General features: G+C 47.0%; 1 protein-coding gene across 1 annotated transcript; it reads right to left on the bottom strand.

Annotated features, from left to right (window-relative positions):
• LOC144324870 (transmembrane 4 L6 family member 1-like) lies at window positions 1-27,503 on the bottom strand. The gene is made up of 6 exons (XM_077927002.1): window positions 27,057-27,503; window positions 18,393-18,575; window positions 10,219-10,284; window positions 5,710-5,855; window positions 4,262-4,442; window positions 1-1,877 (listed from the first exon to the last, which is right to left on the bottom strand). Exons 1-6 carry the CDS (start codon window positions 27,057-27,059, stop codon window positions 1,857-1,859), a joined length of 600 nt encoding a protein of 199 aa, XP_077783128.1. The 5' UTR covers window positions 27,060-27,503; the 3' UTR covers window positions 1-1,856.

A 27,503-nucleotide genomic window follows, 5' to 3' on the forward strand; every position in this document is an offset into this window, starting at 1 on the left:
TAATAATACAACAACATTTAATATTTACAGGCAAGACATGATACAGACGGAAGCCCAGATAAGAAACAAGACTGGTTTAAATGCACACGTCTCTAAAACAAGGTAAATTGTAAGGGTTCAGAATATACACCATTTGTTTGTCCATTCTAGACACCATAAACATCTATCTCTGGCTCTCTCTTTCCTGGGATTAATCTCAGGCACCTAAGAACATAAGAACCTCTACTGTCAACTGAAGCATCCTGATCTCACAGTAGCCAACCAGAAGAGGCATACTGATTCTGACTGTAATGTAAAACACATTGTGTGTGTGTGTGTGTGTGTGTGTGTGTGTGTGTGTGTGTGTGAGAGAGAGAGAGAGAGAGAGAGAGAGAGAGAGAAGGAGGAGGAGGAGGAGGAGGAGGAGAAGGAACAGGGCAAGATTTTTGTTTGCATGGTTAGTACACAAAAACTAGCTCATTTATAATAATAGCTGTAGAATCTGCATGTGGGACAGAAGATTAAATATTGCTGGGGCACTTTGGCTTCTCTTTGTATTGCACCCAGCAGTGTAAGGGGCCTTTTATTCATGTTGCTATTCCACATGGCGCAGGAGCATGTCTGGATCAAACAGCATAATTTATTTGCTAAAAGCCAATGGGTGTAACCAGGATTTATGTTGGGGGGGCAGGACACCCACCTGTCCTTTGCTTGATCGCAAAAGGGAGATGGAATAAATGAAACACAAGAACATAAGGATAGGCTAGGGTTACCAGACGTCCCCGGTTCCCGGGGACAGTCCCTGGATTTGCAAATCTGTCCCCGGACAAATTCCATCCCCGGAATGTCTCCAGATTTGCAAATCTATCCCTGGGAAATGTAGCAGCGGCAGCCTCAGTAGTCCGGAGCCAGCCTGGTAGCGCAGTTGGCTCTGGCTGGCTCCGGGCTGCTGCTGCCGCTGCTGAAGGGGAACCGGGGACGTCCAGCGGTACAGATCTCTTGCCCCCTTCCCCCTTTGTTTTGACTGATGGGGGAAGCTCGGGAGTTGCGGGTGGGCAGCCGTTGCCCAGGAGGGGTGCAAGGCGTGCAGTTTCTCTGCCGGGCAAGGTGCAAAGCCCTTCCTTCGCACCCTGTGAAACATAAATGCGCAGTTTTTTAAAAACTGGGCAATGGCGTGCCGCTCGGCCATGACTCCTGAGTCTCCCTCGAACTCCTGCCCCCTTCCTCCCTTTGTTTTGACAGATCAGGGGAGGCTTGGGAGCCGGGGGCAGGCAGCCATCGCCCAGTTTTTTAAAAACTCTACGGATTTATGTTTCACAGGGTACGAAAGAAGGGCTTTGCACCTTTATACAATATGCATGACTGCTTGGGCCCAGGGTCTTTTGCCTCACCGTCCCCACTACTGACTCCCTGTTGCTACTCAGCTTTAAAAAAAAGTGTCCCCAGATTCATTGAAAAAAATCTGGTAACCATAGGATAGGCTGCAGGATCAGGCCAGTGGTCCATCTAGTATAATCTCAGAAAAGTCCTAAATAAATTACACACAACCTTTCCCCCTACCTATGTAGTGTTTACCTTTATATATAAAAAAGAACGTTTTGGGATTCTTTCTGTGGTTATAAGAATCCGCTGTGTTTCTGGTTCCTATAAATCTGAGGTGGGGAACCTGTGACTCTCCAGATATTCCCAGGTTACATGCAACTCGCATGATTCCTGACCATTGGCCATGCTGGCTGAAGCTGATGGGAGTTGGGAGTCCAGCAATATCTGGAGGGCCCCAGGCTCCCCACCACAGCTATAAATATACAACACACACTATCCTGACTTTACACATGTTGGCTGTTGGTTGGTTGTCTTTCGTCTTCTTCGTAGGCCGGTCATATTCCTGCAATATCCGTCTGCAAGCAAGCAAAAGAAGGGAGGATGAGTTCTCTTAACAAAATAAGTCAAGATCGCAGTCAGAGAGCATAGTTCCATTTTAATTTTTCAGAATTTAATTTAAATGTCTGCTGTAATAATAACAACAAAACTCTTCACTTGGCCCCAGATAGGGAGGAGACATATCTGACCTTAACTGGAAAGGAGTTCCATGAACTTGGGCCTGCAATACAGAACACACGGTTCTGGTGGATACAGGTTGTGCACCCAAGCTATGGGGAACCACCATATTAGGGTTGCCATATGCCCGGAAATTCCTGGACATAGCTAGGATTCGGCCGTCAGAAGCAGGGTCCGGACGGAAAGCGCTGAAATGTCCTGGAAAATCTGGAAGTATGGCAACACATGTTGGAAGCTTTGGGCGAATTTCCTTTAAAAAAACTATTTCAAAATTCACTTTTTGAAATATGGCAACCCCACGTTGTGGATCGAGGGCCCGACCCCCGCTATGTGAAATAAACACACAAGCACACGTGATATAAGGTTAATGGGCAAGAAAAGGCCACAACTTTATTGATTACAGCAGTGAAAAGGTATTGGCTTAGGCATTGGATGACTATAGGAGGTGGGTTTATTCAACAGTAGGTGGAGCCTGTTGATGCCAATCCAACTATAGGCTCACCCCTGATGTCACCGAGGGTCGTGCCATGGCCTCCCGCCAAGCAGGCATCGGACGGAATACACGACCGCCAGATTCCCTTAACGGAATAACCCACAGTAGATAGCATAGGCGATGGCCACACCTAGCCCTTGACACACATGAATCCAATGCCTAACCTACCCACCAATACCACAAAAGTTGTGAAGATTGCTACGAGGTAGGCGAAAAAACCAAAAAGCCTAATGCCAAATGGAAAAATTCCTACCAGGCCCCCCAGACAACCGGGGCGACCAACCTAAGGTCCATAGCAAGGCCAAAAACCTAGACCCTGAGCTAAATGGGAGTGGAGGGTGGGTGACTCGCTGCGGGACGGCGACGACTGAGGAGGAGGTGGAGCTGGCCCTGCAGCATTAAGCTGCTAAACATGCCCCCGGAGACACCTGGTTGGCTGCCTCCGGTGGGCGTGGGCACCAGCCAGGTGAGGAGGGGCGGGGGCTAAGGCCCCCGGCCAGGAGGCGGAGCTCGGGCTCCCACCCACAACCACTCCCCTCTCTTCCAGGGAGGAGAGTCTCTATATAACAGCAGGCCAGGTCAGGCCAATGGTCCATCTAAATCTAGCATCCTGTTCTTACAGTGGTCAGGTACCAGTGGGAAGCATGCAAGCAGGATTCGAGCACAACTCCTGGCAGATAAACATCTATATATTACACTCCAGGTAGCCAAATTTGTGCCGGCAGCAAGTTTTCCTTTTATTCCCTGTCGTCCATTGTAAAGGCCTTTGGCTATATACAATAAAAGTGACTGGATTCGAGCCCAATAGCACAATCTTCTCCTGTGGTTTTCAGCAACTGGTATTCAGAAGCATTGCTGCCTCCCACCATGCCAATTTTATCATTGTACAGTAGGCCATTTTACACACACACACACACACACACACACACACACACACACACACACACACCTGTCTTCCAGCCAGTCAGCCAAGAGGGATTATCACTGTTCAAAGACACATTCCAGTCAGGAGGGCCTAGAGCACGGATGAGGAGGGGCAGGCCTGGAGAGAGGTTGGGAAGAGTCCTAAGACCTAAGAGAGAGGCCTGAGGGCCACAGTTGACCTAGAGGCCTGAGATTCCCCCAAATAGGAACACAGTCGTACCTCATGTTACGTTTGCTTCAGGTTGCGTGTTTTCAAATTGCGTCCCGTGGTGACCCGGAAGTACCGGAAAGGGTTACTTCTGGGTTTCGCCACTCGCGCATGCGCAGACGTGCAAAATGACAACATGCACATGCGCAGAAGAGGCGAATCACGACCCGCGCGTGCGCAGACACAGGTTGTGTTCTTTTCATGTTGCGAACGGGCCTCCGGAACGGATCCTGTTTGCAACCAGAGGTACCACTGTACAACCTACCTACATTGAATACAAATGGGCAACTGTAGCAGTAGCCATGCAAAGGTGGGCCAAAGGTTCCCAATATCTGATCTGAGTGGAAAGCAAACGTTTCACAGCTAAAACCCAAATACAAAATGGCCGACCAGTTTCGTTCCTTCATAAACCAGTTCATTCTCTCAAATGTAGCTCATGGTTTTCTAGACCTCATTCGCACAACTGTTTTTATAAGGAATATATTCTATGCCCCGTAATGCTTGCGTTGCCTTTTCTTCTATCTTCCCCCGTTCTGCTACACTTTATTGGAGGCGGGAAGATCTGAAGTGCGCATCCCAATTGTCTCTCGTGCACTCACCTTTCTTTCCCTCAAGCCACGTATGAACCCGATGAGACTGTTGACCACTTGGATGAGGCAGAGGATGGCTTCAGCCAGGCCGATTGCCAGCAGGAGGGAAAACAACACAATGTTCCAAAGGATGATATTTTCGGGTTTTTTGCAGATGCTCCAGGTTGTCTGGTTAAACAAATAATTGTCCCTACAAAGGGAGAGGTCAAAACTGAGTTTTGCTACAAACTTTCAGCTGAGAAATACTTCCTTCATCAGACTTAAAGGCTGCATTCAGGAATCATAGTAAACAATGGTTTATCATAACAGGAATAAGTCTAGCCTCCATCGGGTCCACAGACTCCTTCCTCTTCCCTGGTTCAGCTGGGAAGAGGAGTTCAGAAACTTTTCCTTCCCTTTTTAATTAACCACACCTTGCAACATCATCTGAACCCAAGAAACTATAGTTGATCTTAACTATGACTTGTCTGAAATGAACCAAATTCCTAGTGTAGCATTAATTTCCTAACAGTCTTAGTTCATTTTAAGGCATGGCTCATGGGGAACTCGGTATAAAGTGTTACAGGATTTTAATCTATATATAAAGCAATTGTTTATTGATGGGTTGTGACTATGATCACTTTGTGAGGCAATTGGCCTAAAAGGGACCCCTGACCGTTAGGTCCAGTCGTGGCCGACTCTGGGGTTGCGGCGCTCATCTCACTTTATTGGCCGAGGGAGCCAGTGTACAGCTTCTGGGTCATGTGGCCAGCATGACTAAGCTGCTTCTGGTGAACCAGAGCAGCGCACGTAAATGCCGTTTACCTTCCCACCTATTTATCTAATTGCACTTTGATGTGCTTTTGAACTGCTAGGTTGGCAGGAGCTGGGACCGAGCAACGGGAGCTCACCCCGTCGCGGGGATTCGAACTGCCGACCTTCTGATCGGCAAGCCCTAGGCTCTGTGGTTTAAGCCACGGCGCCACCTGCATCCCAAAGGCTTAGGCTCTCATATTCCATGGCTTAGGCTCTCATATTCCCCTTCACTCCTGAAGCACACTAGTTTTCTCTCTTCCTCTTCTGGTTTCCAAGAAACCTCCACAGTTTCTTGTTGCATCCAAAGACAGCAAACTATAGTGACCATAAGATTGCCTCCAAGTTGAAAACGCACCTCCAAAGCACGGTTTCCAGCTCTTGCTTTGAGGCCCTTTATAATCATCTGCAGCTTACATGGTTGTCCTCATATTGGGGGGAAGGGAGGGTAGGCTGTGCTTCCTGGCTCTGCCCTCTCCATCAAGCGTGTTGTGCCCCCCCCAACAGACCCCTTGCTACAGCAAATGGGAAAGTGGACAGAAGAGTGGGAGAGGGGGAAACTGGGCAACCCGGCAGCTATGTCCTTGCTGCCGCGGTATATACCATTTTTTTGAACAAACTTTGCAGTGGTGATGTTGATGGTAGAGGGGCTCCATTTTACTCACACTAAGCTGTCATTCCTGAAAGGGTAGATGTATACTTCGTCTCCAATATCACAGAGAGGACCGCTAATTAACCCCAAGGATGAGATGATCACACAGTACAGTCCACCGAGAGCTCCAAGCACAGCAAAGACGAGAGAGAGGACCATCTGCAAGGCAATAGACACGTTAGCATCAAAGCCGTTTGGAACTCCAAAAGGTGTATGTAATATCGACCTGACCTGCCTGTTCACCTGAACCTAGATAGGCCCGTGGAACCAGCAACTACAGGTACTTCCAGACAGTTGCAATTCTCAGGTGGGATTCCATCCCACATTTTCAAATTCAGTTTTGCACAATTATACTTGACTGAGAGACCTTGCTCAATGAAGCAGCTTCCCCAAAAGTTGGGCGGGCGATAAGGAAAGTTATGAGAAAACACTGTGAGGTAAAATTTGCTGTGACATAACACAGTCATTTAACCTGTCTGCAAGCGGATAACGAGAGCAAACGCTCGTCAACTAACCAACGTCGTCCCATCTCACTGCAAACAAATCAGGACAGATGCTTAATAAACAGGTTTTCTGGAGGAACCCTCCGGGCAACTTTGAGGCACACAGCAAAGAAGCCATGATGGATCAAAGATAGATTCAATATGCAACTCTGAATCATCTCTGAGTGAACTGATTGCAGTTTTGTGCTAGGCGGCAGCCTCCTACGTGAGACCTTGGCATTCTGAAGGATGAGATTAGAGGGAAGCATTGTGCTATCACCAGAACAAGACGTCTCCAACATGAAGAACAGCGAGGAAGCAAAACAAAAGCGAAACCATAACACGTTTAGAAAAACAGGCCTTGGAGAGAGTCAAATGATCAAAAGTGCCTGCACAAAGAACCACTGGTGAAGAAAGGCCCTTGCGTATGCTATCCCTCCTCCCAGACTGTGGTAAATCAGACTATGAACACAAGTAATGAAATTTATGCAAAATATAGAGAAGTCCAAACCCTGGCCCAGTTCCGGATCAATATGAAAAAGCGTACACTGATAATCTGATCTCACACCAATAGTCTTTTCTTCGACTTCATTTTAACCCACAGGCAAATGTACTCATTCTGTGTGCCCAGTTTTGTTTTTATCTTTTAATTTTTGTCTGCTGTTATAAGTGTTCTGTGTTTCATATGCGGTACAAACCGAAATTAAAAAACCATATACCGTATTTTTCGCTCTATAACACGCACCAGACCATAACACGCACATAGTTTTTAGAGGAGGAAAACAAGAAAAAAAATATTCTAAATGAAACAGTGGATGTATGATTTTTGTGGTTCATGCTGTGGCCACAGACATGTGATCTGACAGTGAGTTTGGAGTAGCCCAATGCAAAAATCCTGAGGATCCATGTGGATCCATGCTTTGTAACCACGTTTTTGCACCACTGCGACCCTAGGCAACAGTGGGTGCGTGATTTTTTTGGTGCAGGCTGTAGCCATGGACATGCTATGTTATCTGATGGTGAATTTGGGGTGACCCAATGCAAAGATCCTGTGGATCCATGCTTATAAAAGTCCCTATTAAGGATAAAACAGACAGGATATACGAAGTATGATTTCTTTTTTATTTACGGTATTTCTTTTTTGGCCACCTCTGTCACTGCAACCTTTGCTCTGTGCTTGCACACTTTTGGGCAATAGGGCATGTAACACACTTTTTTTCATCTGCCAAGATGTAGAAAATCAATTTTAATGTCCCTATATAAAATGCCTAGTGAAGCAGAAGGGTATTACATCAGCCACTGTATTAAGGCTAAACGTTTGAAGAACAGCTCTCTATGGGGGGGGGACTAAATTCCATTTTCAATCAATTGTTATTGTGGCAGCAATTATCAGTGTATAGCGCACAATGAGGAAATGAACTTTAAAAAATATATATAAAAAACATTCTCACGTTATACTTCTTCAAAGAAGAGTATTAGGCTTTTAATGAAGGGGAGAGGAGAGATGAAGAAGAAGAAGAAGAAGAGTTTGGATTTGATATCCCGCCTTTCACTCCCTTTAAGGAGTCTCAAAGCGGCTAACATTCTCCTTTCCCTTCCTCCCCCACATAATCCTCCTGGCTCAGGAGATTCTGATTTACCTGCCGCGTTAGAAAGTATAGATTAAGATATTTGATATACAGCATATAAATCCAGAGATTTCCATGTCTCACTCTGCAATCCAGCCTGCTGTTACTTACGAGCAGGGAAGCAGGGTTTCTCTTCCAAACAAGCATACTGTCTCCCTCCAGCAGTACATTGCTTGGAGAAGCTGTAATTTGGAGGGGGCCTGGGGGCAGGGCTCTCTGCTTTTGGAAAAGAAATGAGAAACCTACCATTGTAAAGCAAAAGTCCCCTCCACCCCACCCAAGCCAGCCCTCTCTCTCTCTCTCTCCCACTTGCGTGTTTTTCAGCTGCCTGCGAGTCCCTAGAGCACGAGGAGGAGGTGGTGGGCTGGAGCCTGCACGGAAGGACTCGATCATTTCCTTAACCCTCTGCTTGCCAGGAGGGCAGGGGATTCCCTGCTCTTTGTTGAGTTTGAGCAAACGCAGCAACAGAAGCGGGTGGGCAGTAAGACCCTGAGGCAGAATGCAGGAAAGCAACAGCTTCCGCCTTCCCTCCGCCCGCCCGCCACCCGATCTTATTTTTGCCTTATTTTTGCCTATTTTGCCCCTTAGCTCCGGAGAGTCAGCTCCAGGGACCACACATTCGCTCAATAACATGCACAGACATTTCACCTTACTTTTTAGGAGAAAAAATCTGCGTGTTATAGAGCGAAATTTACGGTATGTACAGTCACACCTCGGCTTGAAGTTGCTTCAGGTTGTGCGTTTTCGGGTTGCGCTCCACGGCGACCCGGAAGTAACGGAATGCGTTACTTCTGGGTTTCGCCGCTCGTGCATGCGCAGACGGTCAAAATGATGTCATGCGCATGCGCAGAAGCGGCGAATCGCGACCCACACACATGCAGACGCGGGTTGCATTCTGCTCTGGATGTGAACGGGGCTCCGGAATGGATCCCGTTCGTATCCAGAGGTACCACTGTATATGGTGTTTGTGTGTGTGTAATTTTTGTACAGATGATCCGCAGGCAACTTTTCTTGTTTTTTGTTGCCTGCTGCTTATATATCATCTTTCTGTACTCTCGCGGACCCTCCATGTGTCCCGATTTTCCAGGGACAGTCCTAGAATTACAAAAGCCATACCAGATTCTGATTGGATCCTAGAATGCCCCTATTTCCCTTGCCAGCGCTGCTGCCGTCGCCAGGCTCAAGGAGGAAAACGAGCTGGCCCTTGTCCCAAGCAACAGCAACAGCAAGGAAACATCCCATAACCTCTCCGTGGCTGCTGCTGCTGGCCTCCTGCCTTGGGCAGCTCAAAGCAGCTGCTGGAGAGCAGGCAAGGAGGAGAAGCTGCTGCTGTCATTTAGCAGCTCCGAGGGGCAGTCACAGGAAATGGGCATAGCCAAGGGGGGGCTGGGGGAGCAGCTGCCCCCCTAGATCAAGTTAAACAATAGAAATACTTAACTAACTGACCAATCACGTTGGCTGTGCCCCCCCCCATAACAGAAGTCCTGTTCCCCCCCTCCTTAACAAAAATTCTGGCTACACCCATGGGCAGAGGGCAGGGCCGCTCTGGGTGGGGGGGGGAAGGGGAGCAGAGCGCAAGGATTATTATTTTTTAATAAAAAGAATTGTGTGTCCAGGTCTAATCTTCTCCCTTTCTAAAACTTATTTATTGGTGTGCGTTTTTATTTTTGTAAATACAGTGGACGCTCGGGTTGCGAACGTGATCCATGCGGGAAGCACGTTTGCAACCCATAGCGTCCGCAACCTGCAGCGCCGCGTCTGCGCATGCACAGGTTGCGATTTGGCGCTTCTGTGCATGTGCAAAGCGCGATTTAGCGCTTCTACACATGTGCAAGTGCCGAAACCCGGAAGTAGCCTGTTCCGGTACTTCCAGGTTTGGCTCAGTGCACAACCCGAAATCTCGCAACCTGAAGCGTCTGAAACCCGATGTATGACTGTATACCAAATAATTTAAAGGGGGGGTAAGGGGTTTTCTCAGGATGGGGGGGGGGCATGTGCTGGTGGGGAGGCACTCATCCTTCTCCTGATAGGAAAATCTCTTGGCTGGCTGGAGGAAGTAAGGAGGAGACTATATTAACTGTGCCACTTACTGCAACTGATCGCTTTGTCAATATAGCTGTTAGTTTGTGCCATTATAAGTATTGCTTTGCTTTAAGTTCCTCGGTTTTCTTTAAATTTCATAGGTGATTTTTCTTTAAATTTCATTATTCTCTCTAGATTCTGTATTACTCACCCAGCGTTTGAAGAAGTAGAGAAGAATATTAAGGGGAAGGGAATTCAAAACAACCCAGCGAGGACCGACTGTTCTCATTGACCATGGAATGCTGACTAAGAGATGATGTGGAGAAACTGGGGCAAAGGGGAAACAGAAAGGGGCATTTCTCTCCCCCCAATTTACAAGGCTTTGCTTACCCCACATCTGTTAGCGCAGCATTTGGCTTCACCCGCACCCAATATCATAAACGCTGGCAAGAAAACCTGGAGGAAAAGGAAAGCACACATTAAATGGTGGTGGGAGAAAGCAGTAGTTGTTATTACCCAAACAAACAATGCCACTACCGAACTTCAGGAGGGGGGGGTTGCGGGCTCACGACCCCGCCCAAACTCCCGCGGGGCTGGCCCCAGCCTCGCGGGAGCCAGGGATTCCCTCAATTTGCATCCCCACGCACCGCCAGCCAATGGGCTGGCGGCGGGGGCGGGCCGTCTAGTGGCCACTTAAGGTCGGGGCAGCCCTTGGCTCGCCCCTTTTCTCCGCTTACCCGACGCGGTTTCCCACCCACCCGCCCTTTAGGTTCGCCCTTGACTTTGCTATGGGTTTCGGCTGGTCGCCGCAAGGGGCCTGGTAGGAGTTTTTCCATTTGGCTAATTGGCTGGAATTTGAAGCCACTTGGTTTTTTCGCCTACCTCGTAGCAAAACGTCACAACTCCTGGGTTTTGGCGGTAGGCATTGGCCGGGGTATTGTCATGCAAATGAGATCGGGGGGGAGGAACGCCATCACCTCCCCCAAGGCTTGGAGGGTAGTTCGTTAAAGGACTCCGAGGGGCGTCGCCTCGTCCGAAACCTACGGAGGCTAGGGCCTAAAGCGCGCCTCCGAGCGGTAACCCCTCGGGGAGCGCCTAGGGATATGCATCTCGGGTGGCTCCCCCTGTTGGTGCTTAACCCTCACCGGTTAGACCGGTTAGTCTGGTAGGGCCAATGCCTAAAGCCAATACCACTCTTGCCTGTAATCAATAAAGTTGTGGCCATTTTCGCCCATTAACCTAAAATTCTGGTGTCCTGTGTCTTCATTTATTCCATCTGTGGAGGGGGAGGGAATAGCCACGCAAAGGCTTTTGCCAAGACAAAATTGTATTCAGTGTTGAGGGCAGCTGACATGCTTGAGAAATGAGAAATCAAGCTGAAGGCAAGCGATAGAATTCTAAACAGGAGTGCCGGACGGGGTCTGATAGTTATTCTTCTTGTCTGCAAATAGACATTTTTGTAGTGGTAAGGATGGGACAGAAGGCTGATCGCCGAAGAATGGATGCTTTTGAATTATGGTGCTGGAGGAGACTCTTGAGAGTCCCATGGACTGCAAGAAGATCAAACCTATCCATTCTGAAGGAAATCAGCCCTGAGTGCTCACTGGAAGGACAGATCCTGAAGCTGAGGCTCCAATACTTTGGCCACCTCATGAGAAGAGAAGACTCCCTGGAAAAGACCCTGATGTTGGGAAAGATGGAAGGCACAAGGAGAAGGGGACGACAGAGAACGAGATGTATTCTAGATGTATTCAAGTCTCCAGGGCCAGATGAACTGCATCCAAGAGTATTAAAAGAACTGGCAGATGTGATTTCAGAACCACTGGCAGTCATCTTTGAGAATTCCTGGAGAACAGGCGAAGTCCCGGCAGACTGGAGGAGGGCAAATGTTGTCCCTATTTTCAAAAAGGGGAAAAGAGAGGACCCAAATAATTACCGCCCAGTCAGTCTGACATCAATACCAGGGAAGATTCTGGAGCAGATAATTAAGCAAACAGTCTGTGAGCACCTAGAAAGGAATGCTGTGATCACCAATAGTCAGCATGGATTTCTGAAAAATAAGTCATGTCAGACTAACCTGATCTCATTTTTTGACAGAATTACAAGCCTGGTAGATGAAGGGAATGCAGTGGATGTAGTCTACCTTGATTTCAGCAAGGCATTTGACAAGGTGCCCCATGATATTCTTGTAAAGAAGCTGGTAAAATGCGGTCTTGACTATGCTACCACTCAGTGGATTTGTAACTGGCTGACTGACCGAACCCAAAGGGTGCTCATCAATGGTTCCTCTTCATCCTGGAGAAGAGTGACTAGTGGGGTGCCACAGGGTTCTGTCTTGGGCCCGGTCTTATTCAACATCTTTATCAACGACTTGGATGATGGACTCAAGGGCATCCTGATCAAATTTGCAGATGACACCAAACTGGGAGGGGTGGCTAACACCCCAGAGGACAGGATCACACTTCAAAACGACCTTGACAGATTAGAGAACTGGGCCAAAACAAACAAGATGAATTTTAACAGGGAGAAATGTAAAGTATTGCACTTGGGCAAAAAAAATGAGAGGCACAAATACAAGATGGGTGACACCTGGCTTGAGAGCAGTACATGTGAAAAGGATCTAGGAGTCTTGGTTGACCACAAACTTGACATGAGCCAACAGTGTGACGCGGCAGCTAAAAAAGCCAATGCAATTCTGGGCCTCATCAATAGGAGTATAGCATCTAGATCAAGGGAAGTAATAGTGCCACTGTATTCTGCTCTGGTCAGACCTCACCTGGAGTACTGTGTCCAGTTCTGGGCACCACAGTTCAAGAAAGACACTGACAAACTGGAACGTGTCCAGAGGAGGGCAACCAAAATGGTCAAAGGCCTGGAAACGATGCCTTATGAGGAACGGCTAAGGGAGCTGGACATGTTTAGCCTGGAGAAGAGGAGGTTAAGGGGTGATATGATAGCCATGTTCAAATATATAAAAGGATGTCACATAGAGGAGGGAGAAAGGTTGTTTTCTGCTGCTCCAGAGAAGCGGACACGGAGCAATGGATCCAAACTACAAGAAAGAAGATTCCACCTAAACATTAGGAAGAACTTCCTGACAGTAAGAGCTGTTCGACAGTGGAATTTGCTGCCAAGGAGTGTGGTGGAGTCTCCTTCTTTGGAGGTCTTTAAGCAGAGGCTTGACAACCATATGTCAGGAGTGCTCTGATGGTGTTTCCTGCTTGGCAGGGGGTTGGACTCGATGGCCCTTGTGGTCTATTCCAACTCTATGATTCTATGATTCTATGATTCTATGAGATGGTTGGACAGTGTTCTCGAAGCTACCAGCATGAGTTTGACCAAACTGCGGGAGGCAGTGGAAGACAGGAGTGCCTGGCATGCTCTGGTCCATGGGGTCATGAAGAGTTGGACATGACTAAACGACTAAACAACAACAACAACAACAAAGGATGGGACAAGAACAGCCCTGAAGGATTTCAGAGTGGTTTCGCTTGAATGCGGGAAAGATCTTCTGTGGAAGGTGTCTATTGGGTAGTGCCTATAACATCATAACTACACTTCCCTGCCCCAATTTCCAGAGCGGTTTTGTAACAATTTATCACAGGACACTTCCACATATGCAGCAGTTTATTGTAGCTGTGGTGCTGTTTGTGCATGCAAGTTCACATAAAAATGGTGCCACCCCTTAATTCAGATTTACTACTGTATTTACATGAATTCTAATGTGCCATTGAATCTAACACACACCTCAGATTTTCAAAACCTTGAAACCAAAAAAGTATTCGCCGGCAGATGTAAATGCGCCATCAAATCTACTGCACATCCTAATTTTTGCGACGTCGCTTGGCCAAAAAGAGGTGTGTGTTACTTTCAAGTAAATATGGTATTTTGTTGGTTGTTTCTTTCTCCTCACCAGAAGAGCTTCTGCAGGTGTAAATCTGGATTAAATAGGGAAATGATATCATTTCGCTGAGGGTGACGTCCTGTAGACATAGCACAAAACTTGTAGGCATGAACAGCACAGAGCCCATAATAAATTGTCATTTGGGGGGTGAGGAGGGTTAACTGGAAACTGAATACATCAATGAGTAGAGTTATGTGCACCACTTTGATTTGCTAATACACACACACAAACACCACCTTTTCTTCCAAGGAGCTCGAGGTGGTCCTGATGGTTCTCTATCTCCCCATTTCATCCACACAACAATCCTGTGAGGTAAGTTAGGCTAAGAATTATTGACTGGCCCAAGGTCACCCAATGAGCTTTTATAAGGCTGAGTGAGGATTTAAACCCTGGTCTCCCAGGTCATAGCCCAACACTCTAACCATAACACCACATCAAGTCTAGGCCAGACACTCCATTTCAGAACACCTGAGACTTTAAGGATATTGCTGAAGTTTCTTATCTCGGTTGCAGAAGGGAACTGGTGGCGGAAAATGGAAGTTCAGCAACCCACTGGTGCTCCCCCTCTCATTTCTTGCGACACCCAAAGCCAACTAATTCCTGGAGGCCCTTCTGCACAATCTGCACATTTGCTTTTTATTTTATCTAGCCTCATTCCAAGGACAATTGTGTGCCATAGAGGACATGGTGTATTTGTTCTCTCACTCTCTCTATCTTTTGCAGCTAAAGTGGAACTTTGCCAGAAGGCTGGCATAATGGAGAGATGTTCTCGGTTGTTCAGTTAGCACAGCCCAGAATGGTGCCCTCTGGTTCAACTTCCTAATTGACCCAGGAATTTTAAGCACTTCTTAATATTGATTACGTGAGTCACTTTTCCTCACACAACCCTCCCCCCGTAAAAAAACCTTCCATCTGCTTAAGGGACATTTTTATAGCCTCCAACAACAACCATTTGTATGCCTTCCCATCAGATTTCAATGAGATAAAGAGCTACAGAACTTTTATAAGACATCTGAAGGCAGCGCTGTACAGTATTGGGAGGTTTTTAATGTTTGATGTTATCTTATGTTTTTATGTGTGTTGAAAGCCGCCCAGAGTGGCTGGGGTAACCCAGCCAGATGGGCAGTGTATATTATTATTATTATTATTATTATTATTATTATTATTATTATTCCCTCCAACTAACAGTTGTTGCCATTTTAAGAGTTTAAATCCACTAACCAGTTGCTTTTGAGCCATTCGTTGACGGATTTGTTTAAATCAATATGTGCTTTGCCCCAAATGATAAGTTAACCTCACATCAAATTTTCAAAAAGGCTATCGTACAATGCAAGATGGGGAAGCAATCTTCAATATTTTGGCTTTCATTACAGTAAGACACCAGCACCAAAAGAGCTATAAACACAGTGAGGGGAAAGTAGCCCTGAAAAATAAGCAATGGTGCCTTAACAGACAGATACTCTTCTGGATTTGAATCAAGCTTTTCTGGATGTAGCGTGTTCAGTGACCATTTCGTTTTCATTCTAGTGATGAATGGAGAGTAAAGCCCTTGTTTCTGGAATCATGAGGAAGGTAAACGTTTTAAAAGGCTCCCCAGGGAAGCAGCAGTAAAACACCAGCCGTTATTTAACAACCGATGGTGTCCAAAATGCAAACAGTACAACGGTGGTTGCAGGAATGAACAACCCGCCAACGGTCAGCGCATATGTCATTTCACGGGGAAACATAAACTTTAATTGCAGCAGTCTGCATTAAGGGTCAATATCTACTCTCAAAGTGCTGTTGTCGGTATTTGGAAGATCGATGGGAGCGCCTCCCCCTTCGCTGTTCTTCATGCGCATGTCTGACGCCAACCAATCTGACCTGAGGCTATTTCTATTTAAATGTTTCCCAAGAAGTTATATTCTGACTGAGAACACAAACCGCACTGCCTCTCTGCTCATGCCTTCCCTTGATGATGACATTTGGGTGCTTCTTTTAAAAAGCAACGCATCATAAATCAGCTGTTTTCCCTGAAGGGGGCTGGTTGTGGCCTCCCATATGTCTCTTATCTCATACCCTGCAACATTCCTCACATGAAAATAGGGGCATTTCTCACTCCCCACCCCAATTGCCCCTCCTCAACCCCCCATTTTTGTCACACCACCCACACCCAGAACATTTCCTATTAGAAATAGGGTGATTGGCACACAGGCCCTCCGCTGTCCTAAGATAACCTCTTATTTCCAGTTTTATTTTAATTTTTGGTAGATTTACCAAAAAAACAATAACCACAAACCGATAAATAAATTTTAGAAAGGGGCAAGATTAGATGCAAACGCACAAAGCTTCTTCTTCTTCTTTTAATGAAGATTCCTTATTGCTCCGCACCGCTCCCTCTTTCTTCCCGTCCAGGGCATAGCTGTCAACGTTTCCTGTTTTTTAAGGGAAATTCCCTTATTCCGAATAGGATTCCTCGCAAGAAAAGGGAAAAGTTGACAGCTACGGTCAGCAGGGGGCTGGTCCACTGTCCCTCAGACCTTGTGGGGGGCCGGACTATTTTTTTTGGGGGGGGGGGGAATGAACAAATTCCTATGCCCCACAAATAACCCAGAGATGCATTTTAAATAAAAGGACACATTCTACTCATGTAAAAACATGCTGATTCCCGGACCGTCCGAGGGCCGGATTTAGAAGGCGATTGGGCCGGATCCGGACACCGGGCCTTAGTTTGCCTACTCATGCCTTAGAGCCAGTTCATCACATGGGGCGGCTGGGTCTCGGCAGACTGTCCTCTTCCTCCCTGCTTCTCTCATAGCCTCAGCCTCGGTTTCATAGCCTCCTTCCTGCTTCTAACTCAGTTCACAAACCCACAACTCTGGCCTTTGTCCTTCTAACGGTCTTCTAACGGCCAGCGAGAAGTGAGGGGCAGATGGGGGCTCATCAATCTGGGAAGGTTCCCCTCTAGGAGAATGGAAATTCTGAACCTAAACCTCCGCTGCCTTGCGGGATATCTTCGGGAGATGAAAAGGCTAAGGAGTAAACCCTACACAAATTCGGAGTGGAGTCCCTAAGATGGTTGGATGGTGTCCTGTATGCCTCCTTCTGGCAACTCCTACAGCCAAGCTGGTGCCAAATGTATTGCTCTGCTTTCCTTTGGACCACATCAGTGAGGCCAAGAGGGTGGTCTTGACATCAGTCCAGACCTCCATACACACTGCCCAGGCTTGAGCCCCAGGAGCTCACTTCAGTGCTGCTAACGCAGCAGTTTGACTTCACCCCCGGAGGCGCACTCTATTGTCTCTCAAGACTGACAGAAGCCAACAAACAACCTAAGTATTTCTTCTAGAAACGAAAGGGGTGTGTGTGTATTCTTTTATTAATCATCATCATGGCTAGTAGCCATTCTTATCCTCCATTAATTTGTTTAACCCACTTTTGAAACCATTCAAGTTGGTGGTCATCGTTAAGGTAAAGGTAAAGGGACCCCTGACCATTAGGTCCAGTCGCAGATGACTTTGGGATTGTGGCACTCATCTCGCTTTATTGGCCAAGGGAGCCGGCATACAGCTTCCGGGTCATGTGGCCAGCATGACTAAGCCGCTTCTGGTGGACCAGAGCAGCGCATGGAAACGCCGTTTAACTTCCCACCGGAGCGGTACCTATTTATCTACTTGCACTTTGAGGTGCTTTTGAACTGCTAGGTTAGCAGGAGCAGGGACCGAGCAACGGGAGCTCACCCCGTCGCGGGGATTCGAACCGCCAACCTTCTAATCAGCAAGCCCTAGGCTCTGTGGTTTAACCCACAGCGCCACCCGCGTCTGGTCATCATTACATCTTGCATAAAGTATAAAATCAATATCGATTTCTGGGACAATAACATCCACGCAGCCATGGTCACATACATAAATAGACTTTTCTGCTCCCTTGGGATTTCAGCACCTAGAATTCCTAAAAGGAAGTCTTTGGGTTTGTTTGTTTGTTTTTAGAAAAGGTTATTTTAACATTTTTTTCAACTCATTATATATCATTTCCCAAAATTCTTTTACCACCTTACATTTCCATCACATATGATAAAAGGTGCCTTCTGTTTCCTTATATTTCCAACATACATTCAACTCCGTTTTATGTTATCAGCCCAGAGATGAAAAGAAGATAAAGTCCCTACCTGAGAAGAATGGCGGATCAAGTTGATGGATTATGCCAAAAAGGCTAAAATGACCGAAGGAATCAGAAATCAGGAAGACCAAAATTTTAATATAGAATGGGGAAAATTTGTAACTTATCGTAAAGACCATTGTAAACAGTTAAAACCATTAATAGGTTTGGAATATCACTTGTAGTTTAATGGTGAATTTTGGATACAATGGAGAGGTAAAAGATTCGGATTATCATAAAAGATTCAGGAGGAAATGATTAACAATAGGACCAACAAATGGGAGGAGATTCCTTGGAATCTTATTTTTATGTTGTATGTTGGATATGTGACTGCAAAAAATTAATCTGAAAAACCAAATAAATAATTGTTATCTATCATCTCTCTCTCTCTATTTCTCTCTTTATATATATAAATCAATATTGTTTTCTAGTTCAGATCTGCCCTGCGTTAGGTTCCCTTTAGGTTCGTTTCACATAAAGCTGAAAACATGAATAAGAGAAACAGTGCAAGCTTTTTCCTTACCAATATTCCAGCTCCAAGAATACCGTGGAAGAACCAGACCAGGTCCGTGATCCTGCGTGGTTCCAACACTTCTCCGTTAGGGAAGTAGAGGAGGAGATTGGAGACGATAGCGCAGACAGCCAGAGGCAGGAGGGCAATCCCAATGCATTTGGAGCATTTTCCAGCGCACATCCTGTATCTCTTCTTAGGAAGGACATGGGGAACGAAAAGAGAAGGCTGAGTAGATGCATTGCATAAAAGTGGATCCCTATAAAATGAAGAATGGGGCTTCCGCTGCCTTTGATCCAGAAGCTGCAGTTAGTGCAGAATGCTGCACCGCGGTTGCTGACAGGAGTGAGGCGCTGTCAACATATAACACCTCTGCTCAGAGATCTGCCAATTTGCTGCCAGGTCATTTTCAAGGTGTTAGTACAAACATCCCCAACCTTCGGCCCTCCAGGTGTTTTGGACTACAATTCCCATCATCCCTGACCACTGGTCCTGTTAGCTAGGGATCATGGGAGTTGTAGGCCAAAACATCTGGAGGACCACAGGTTGGGGGTGCCTGTGTTAGTATATAACAGCTTGGGAACCTATATATGCCTGCAAAGCTGCTTTGCTCTGCAGAACTGGAAGTTGCAAGTCCATCTTTTAGTGTGGCGGCACACAAACTTTGGAACTCCCTGCCTATTGACCTCAGGCAGGCAGCTTTGCTAAAAAAAACCTTCTAAGCCTACCCAGCACTGGCGGAGGAAGAGGAGTGCAGGGGAAGTGCAGTGCCCCCGGCAGCGTGATCCCCAGGGTGCCATCGTGGCTGCCCCCCACACGCTGGGAGCCCCACCCCTGCAGGCAGTGTGCCCCGTCCCCAGGACACGCTCCAGCCCCGCCTCCACCTGCTCTCTGCCTCCAGTGCCGGAGCATGAAGCTCCACTGCTGCTACTCAGACATGCAGAATGTTGACATGAATTTTAATCTGGCATTTAGCTTACTGGTGGTTTTATGTGGTTTTATGTTTTCAATGTTTTGAATGTTTTAAGTCGTTCTTAACTTTTTCTTTTACTGACAATCTTACTGTTTTATCCTTTTTTTAAACTGCTTTTTACAATCAAGCATTAGATAAATCATGTGGAAATCAGGAAATAAAACAGGGTGCCTTTTGATTGTGGGAGAGGACCATTTGTGGCATTTAAGTGAGACGCTTTCTGATAAACAGCTGTCTTATTTTGAATCAGACCACTGATCCATCTAGCTCAATAATATCTAGGCCAGTTATGGGTCCTTATGGTAAAGGTAAAAAAAGTAAAGGAGCCCTGGATGGTTAAGTCCAGTCAAAGGCGACTATGGGGTTCTGGTGCTCATTTCGCTTTCAGGCTGAGGGAGCTGGCATTTGTCCACAGACAGCTTTCCGGGTCATGTGGCCAGCATGCCTGAACTGCTTCTGGCACAACGGGACACCATGATGGAAGCCAGAGCGCACGGAAACGCCGTTTACCTTCCCACCCCAGCGGTACCTATTTATCTACTTGCACTGGCGTGCTTTCGAGCTGCTAGGTTGGCAGGAGCTAGGTTGGCAGGAGCTATTCACAGGCCAGAACAGAACTGAACTGAAGGGTTCAGCCAGCCTGCTTATATAGAGCTCCACTACAACGCAACAGTAACCAGTTTCTGTAACTATCCAATCACTGAACGTCACTTTCAATCCCTTATTTGCATATGTGGACCTGAGTGAAATCTATCTACAGAATCCCCCTGCTGGCCCAGGGTGAGAACTTCAGTACATAACACCTGCAATGTCTCTCTCTCTCATGTTTTTCCCCCCATGTAACATTTTTACAAATCAACTGCATTTGTTGAGACATTAGGAAGAAAAGGGGGAAAGAGGGGGAGGGGGAAAAGATGGGTGGGGGTGGCGATGTTTCTAATTTACTTACTATATGTAGGGTTTGGTGTCAGCGTTTCTTGTGCAGGTTCTCTGCTGTTCACTTGTGTTCCTTTGGTGGTGAGAGAGGTGGGGGTTAGCCTAGGGTGTGGTTATCCATTTGTGGTTGGCTGTGGTGGTCTTTGTTTTTGTGTGTGAGTGGGGTGGGTGGGTGTTTTGGATCAGGTTAGCCATATTGATTTCTATGCTGTTGGTGGATTTTTGTTGTTGTCTTGTTGGGCTGTGTATGTGATAAAGGGGAGCCATACCGGGATGAAGGCGTCTTCTTCTATTTGTCCCTGTGTCAGTTTCAGTTTATTGGTTAATTTTTCTAATAGGGCTGTTTCCCATGCTATTTGGTACCATTGGTCCATGCTTACTCCTGACAGGTCTCTCCAGTATGTTCTGAGCCAAAGGAAGCCAAGCCCAGTTAGTACTGTCCTGGAACTTCTTCCCATTTGGGGAGGATGGGAAACATAGCAATATGTACATAATCTAATATTTCAGAAAGAAGTTGGGGGGGGGGAACGGACCCAGTAGCAGCAAGAAAATCCTATAGCACCATCTCTTGGCATAGGCATTCCTCGCATCATTGCAATATCTTCTAACGTGCAGGAGACTTAAAAACAAGCAAGCAAGCAAGCAAGCAAACAAACAAACAAACAAACAAACAAACAGGAAAGGCTGCAGAAAATAGGCATTATGGAGTTCACATGTATACCACTAAAAGCAGCAGCCTGTGTTTTCGCCTCCCCGTCCTCATCATTTCTAAATTGGGGTGGAAGAGAAATCAGATACTGTTTGCATTTAAACCTAGCTAATTGGCTCTAGAAATGGAGGCAGTGAGAGATTTTACTTTCTTGGGCTCCATGATCACTGCAGATGGTGACAGCAGCCATGAAATTAAAAGACGCCTGCTTCTTGGGAGAAAAGCAATGACAAACCTAGACAGCATCTTAAAAAGCAGATACATCGCCTTGCCAACAAAGGTCCGTGTAGTTAAAGCTATGGTTTTCCCAGTAGTGATGTATGGAAGTGAGAGCTGGAGCATAAAGAAGGCTGGTCGCCGAAGAATTGATGCTTTTGAATTATGGTGCTGGAGGAGACTCTTGAGAGTCCCATGGACTGCAAGAAGATCAAACCTCTCCATTCTGAAGGAAATCGGCCCTGAGTGCTCACTGGAAGGACAGATCCTAAGCTGAGGCTCCAATACTTTGGCCACCTCATGAGAAGAGAAGACTCCCTGGAAAAGACCCTGATGTTGGGAAAGATGGAGGGCACAAGGAGAAGGGGACGACAGAGGACGAGATGGTTGGACAGTGTTCTCGAAGCTACCAGCATGAGTTTGACCAAACTGCGGGAGGCAGTGGAAGACAGGAGTGCCTGGCGTTCTCTGGTCCATGGGGTCACGAAGAGTTGGACACGACTAAATGACTAAACAACAACAACAAATTGGCTCTTTCTGAAACAGCATGTGAATCGAAATTCAGCTCTCCTTTGAAATTTGCACTTCTCCAAATTCTGCAATGCAGTTCTCCAACCAAGTATATATGCCTAAAAAATCACGTTATTGAAAACAGCATGCAAAAATGTATTATAGTAGGGAAAATCACCTTGCAAAAATGCGTATGTTAGGCAAACGTACACATGGGAAATGGGTATATTAGGAGAAATTTGCACCAAAAACCTTATGTATTTCCTTGAAGTTTTTTGTTTTTTAATGCAAACTGATATTCAAATGTGGAGAACTGAATTTAAGATTGGGGAAATGAGAGACTGAGAAACCAAACTTGACAGATTATCTCATTCCAACAACCATTGAATCATCAGATTGTAGATTACAATATTACTATGCTCAGCCTGCTTTTCCTAGCTTCTCTGAGCAGTGTGAAGTTCTGGGGATGCAGTATTTGCCCTGGCTTAATAACCTTCGGGAGGAAAATATGGAAGGTTAAGGTGTTATATGTAATAAAGGTAAAGGTAAAAGTACCCCTGCCCGTACGGGCCAGTCTTGACAGACTCTGGGGTTGTGCGCCCATCTCACTCAAGAGGCCGGGGGCCAGCGCTGTCCGGAGACACTTCCGGGTCATGTGGCCAGCGTGACAAAGCTGCATCTGGCTCCCCAGAGCCGCACACGGAAACGCCGTTTACCTTCCCGCCAGTAAGCGGTCCCTATTTATCTACTTGCACCCGGGGGTGCTTCCGAACTGCTAGGTTGGCAGGCGCTGGGACCGAGCAGCGGGAGCGCACCCCGCTGCGGGGATTCGAACCGCCGACCTTTCGATCGGCAAGCCCTAGGCGCTGAGGCTTTAACCCACAGCGCCACCCGCGTCCCGCTTGTTATATGTAATATCTGAGTTCATTTACAGATATACAGGAGGAGGCACAGCTTATTCAGGTTTCCTGAGCTGGCTGGGGCTGATGGCAGTAGTAATTCATCAGGGCTGGGGGACAGACTCACAATGCTGTTAGCTCAATCTCAGCTCTCTGTCTCTTGGTTCCAGCCTTTTTTCTGTGTTCCACTCCAAACAAATTAAATAAGACATTTCCACATCCTTAGCTGGGTTAGGGAAGGGAAGAGATCTGCTTTTGCTCTGATTAGAAGACATAAGGAAGGTGTCTAACAATCAGCTCCATTTATTTTTTAAAAATTGCCTGTGTCACATAGATAGATGATGGAGTTTGACCTTTGGAGCAATAAGAAACAAACCAATGTTTTCTTCAGATTGCAAGAAAAAAAGGATTCGGACTTCAAGCAAAAATGCAAAGATATTGTCCAAGCAATAACAAGTTTGAGCATCTTCTTAATATAAACCAGACTGATAACAGATGGACAAGTTGGGAACTCCACCAATCCTAGCTAGCCTCATTAGGAATCTGGCAAGCCCAAATCCTGACCCACCTGTAAGCCAAAATTGACATTAGGCAGATCTTCTCTTTAAGGAGATCTTTTGGATTCCTCCTGAAATATGAGGGCGAGGACAGCATCAAACCTTACCTTATTTATCGTACAGGAAGGCAAATGTATCCCAAACTGTAAAATCTCCAGCTGGGAATGGGGTGAGGAATCTATCTTTCTGATGGCTTCAGATTTTATACTTCCCCCTCATTCTCCATAGCAGCCTTAGGAAGGCAAATAAACCCTCTGGAGGTAGAACTTCCATTAACCAAATATGTGAAACCCACACCAAAGAACAAGGAAATACCCCAAACAGCTTCCATTTGGCAGGCACCGAGGCCATGTGTCACTCTGCATTATGGATTTTTTTCCAGGGACTGTTCCATTGGTCAATGGGCACCTTGAAGTCACATTGACTTTCTGCAGCTCTTTGAAAGCCTCCACCCGTCACCATCATTATGTCTGAAATGCTTTGCAACATAACAGTTTAGGGAAACAAAACAAGAGGAAGTCATCTGTCAAATAAAGGGGTGAGGGGGGGACCCACAATAAACACTGTGGGAGGCTCTGTCAGTATTTTGCAGGGGGCGGGAATCTAATGCACACCATAACTTTAAAGGGACCCCTGACCATTAGGTCCAGTCGTGGCCGACTCTGGGGTTGCGGCGCTAATCTCGCTTTATTGGCCGAGGGAGCCGGCGTACAGCTTCTAGGTCAAGTGGCCAGCATGACTAAGCCGCTTCTGGCGAACCACAGCAGCACACGGAAACGCCGATTACCTTCCCGCCGGAGCTGTACCTATTTATTTACTTGCACTTGGACGTGCTTTCGAACTGCTAGGTTGGCAGGAGCAGGGACTGAGGAACAGGAGCTCACCCTGTCGCGGGGATTCAAACCGCCGACCTTCTGATCGGCAAGTCCTAGGCTCTGTGGTTTAACCCACAGTGCCACCCGCGTCCCACCATAACTTTAGGTTTGTGCATTTAAAGTCGATAAAGACTCTGTTGCCCTAATCCAAGAAATCAACTCCCCCCCCCAATGGACTTTTTGTGGTTTGGGAAGTGATGGGTTAAAGGCATTGGAAAATATGGGACGAACATACGATTAATGCGAAGACACATAAACAACCAGGAAGCAAATCAGCAGAAATGCTCGATAAAGGCCAGATACAATCTAACTAACTACGTGTAAGCGTTGTGCAAGCAAATCAGAATGAATATTCAATGGATGTCTGGATGAATCTTGCACAGTAAAGTCCTTGAGTGCTTGGGAGCTATGGCCATTGGAGAAGGAACCAAAACGGTGCTGGCCACACTCCCAACGTCCGCATGCTCAGTGTTAGTATAAAAAGGACCTGTAATGCGCACACTGTTATAGCTACATGGGGCTCTACCGCATGATCAGCAATCCTGAGCTTCTGATCATGTGCAGGAGACGTTCCTTTCGTGCTTCCACTGAATTTGTGGCTGTTGGGAGGTGTGGCCATTAGGCGTGGTCCCATTTCTTTGTCCACACCTCCCCTCTGGCCCCATTTGAGGGACCTGTTGTTGTGGGTAGCCTCTTCTTCCTCTTGGGGGCAACATGCTGGTGGTGGGTGGGGCCAGAGGTGAAAGTGGGTGGAGCAATGGCTGTAAGCCTTGCAGTAGGGTAGTTTCCAATGAATGAACACAGCACATAGCTAACTCTTTACAGTGGTACCTCAGGTTACAGACACTTCAGGTTACAGACTCCACTAACCCAGAAATAGGACCTCAGGTTAAGAACTTTGCTTCAGGATGAGAACAGAAATCGTGCTCCGGCGGCACGGCGGCAGCAGGAGGCCCCATTAGCTAAAGTGGTGCTTCAGCTTAAGAACAGTTTCGGGTTAAGAACGGACCTCCAGAACAAATTAAGTTCTTAACCTGAGGTACCACTGTATTGTCAAAAACAACACTGTTGCTTCTATAGCTCTGGTTGCCTACGCACACCTGTCTAGGTTCTAAGCAGCTATTTCAAGGTTGGCACTCTATAGAGCAACTGCAGCAGCAGGAGACCTCTGCTCCCTCCACCAGTTTATATACATTTCCGTGACAGGCTGCACACACACACCCAGAGACTACGCCTGCGTGGAAGCGTCCTCTGCTCTGCCCTTTTCAACCCCCTCCTGGTTCTGGGAGGCAGTGGGGCAGGAAAGGCTGGGGAAGCACCTGGTCCTTTACTTGCCTGCCTCTTCCTCCTCTTCTTCCGACACATCCTGTGCTCCACCCTCCAGCTCTGAAGCTTCCCCTGCCTCCGACTCGTGCCTCCTGGCCAGTACGGTTCCCTACAAATCGCTGCCCCCCTTTCCCGCTTCAGACTCCATCCAGCTAAGCAAGAGTCTTTATCTCACAGTTCAAGGGCACATTCTTGCCAGGGAGAAACACTCCGTTGCAGAGGGTGAAGCAATGCCAGGAGAGGTTGTGTGGCCTGGGGAGAGTCACAAGCATGAGATGGAGAGGTCTGGAGAGCTGCGTTTGGCCCCCAAGTCTGAGCTTTCTCACTGTGCTGGGCCTGGGGGTTAACCTGAGCAACACGGTCCAGGTCTGGTCCCAAATCCAAGGATCCCACGAGGAGTCAGTCCAACAGGGCCAAGGCAGGAAACCAGGCTAGGTCAAGCACAGGGTAACAGGCAGATTCCAACAAGCAGCAATCTTGCTCCCACAACCTGAGGTGGGGTCCGACAGCCAGTTATCTTTGTCGGGGTAACGGCTGGTCCTGATCCCCCGGTGACTCACCTCCCTGTTTTGCCCAAAGGCAAGCACTCCTCCTGCGAGTACTCAGGTCTCTCCTTCTCTCAGACCTTAGTCTCTGCAGCTCGGGAGATTTCAGTGGGTTACTAGACCCAGAGGCCGCCTCAGACTCTCATGACCCAACTGGTAGTGGAGCAGCTGGACGTGATTGTCCAGCAGAAGGCAACAAGGTCATCCCCACATCTGGAGCCAAGGCAGACTCAGGCCCCTGACTCGGCTCAGCTGGTGCTTGTTGCAGGGGAACCTGTGCAGTCTGGGGCTCTTCAGAATAAGGCCCCAGACTCGGTTCAGATGCCGCCTGAGGCAGAGGATCCAGTGCGGATGGAGACTCCTCCGGTTCCGGTTCCGAGCCCAAGTCCCAGGCCATCACACCCACCCTTGCCCTATATAAACCTGACACCTCCTGCCTCGAGTCCTCCACACACTTTAAGAGGGGGGAAAGGAGGTGACTTGGATGTGTTAATAAGTGATCACAGCTCAAACTTTGGTTCAGAAAAGGTTATCACCTCAACTGCTGCGTCCTGCTATTCCGGAACCAACACATCTAGTAAAAGCCAGTTTTCCGTTTCAGAGCTGTGCAAATTTGTTCCTCTGCCATCAGCGCCAAAGTCTGGGAGCCCAGATACGCATTGATTGTCCGATTTGTGTAATCACAGCAGAAAACGCATGCGGGGCACCATCTAGTGAGATGGCCCTTTGTGCAAACTGCATTGAAAAGATCTGGATTGCTGCCGGAACCTGATGCTCATGCATTGAACCCATTCTTTTCAGTGCTGTTTTTAATGTTTGTTGTTTTACAGCATTCTGTTTTTAATCTGTTGGGAGCCACCCAGAGTGGCTGGAGAAACCCAGCCGGATTTGCAGGATATAATATATATTATTATTATTATTATTATTATTATTATTATTATTATTATTACACAGAAGGAACGTTCTGATGGCTTGTGCCTTAGGAATCTGATACGATGTGCAACTTCACTGCAGGTTCTTTGAAGTTAGTCTACCATTACACATTCATTTATATCTCTGGTGCCTAAAGGCTGCCTAAAAGATCAGCTTCAGCAGACATTCACTTACCTTAATGTGCCAATCAAACTTACCATGAACTTCGTTACGAGGCTGAACTTCGAAACAACGCACCCTTGAGAAGACCCTGTGCAAATGCTAGCCCGTTGTCAAATCTCTTCAAACTTTCTGGAGTTAGAGCGTTGTTGCTGTAGCCGAGCAAGCAAGCAAATGGTTCCTTCTATCACACTATTTGGGAACACACACAAAAAATACCCTAAAATTTGGCTGCGAGATATCCGGTACTCTGTGTTTATGTTTGCGTGTGTCACCATGCATGATTGATTTTTAAGGCAATGAAAGCATTGCTCTGTTCCACTGATCAATGGCTCCTGGTTATATTGATCAACGCTGCCTTACTTCTGTGCATTTGTCTTTTGTTAAAAAACAAACGTCGGAGCTCTCTTGTTGTTGCACAGCTCAGATCATGGGAAAGGGAATGTAAACAGGCACAACCGTGCTGCTTTTTATTGTTATGATTA

This window comes from Podarcis muralis, chromosome 4 (genome assembly GCF_964188315.1).
Source record: "Podarcis muralis chromosome 4, rPodMur119.hap1.1, whole genome shotgun sequence".
In the NCBI taxonomy this organism is placed as follows: Eukaryota; Metazoa; Chordata; class Lepidosauria; order Squamata; family Lacertidae; genus Podarcis; species Podarcis muralis.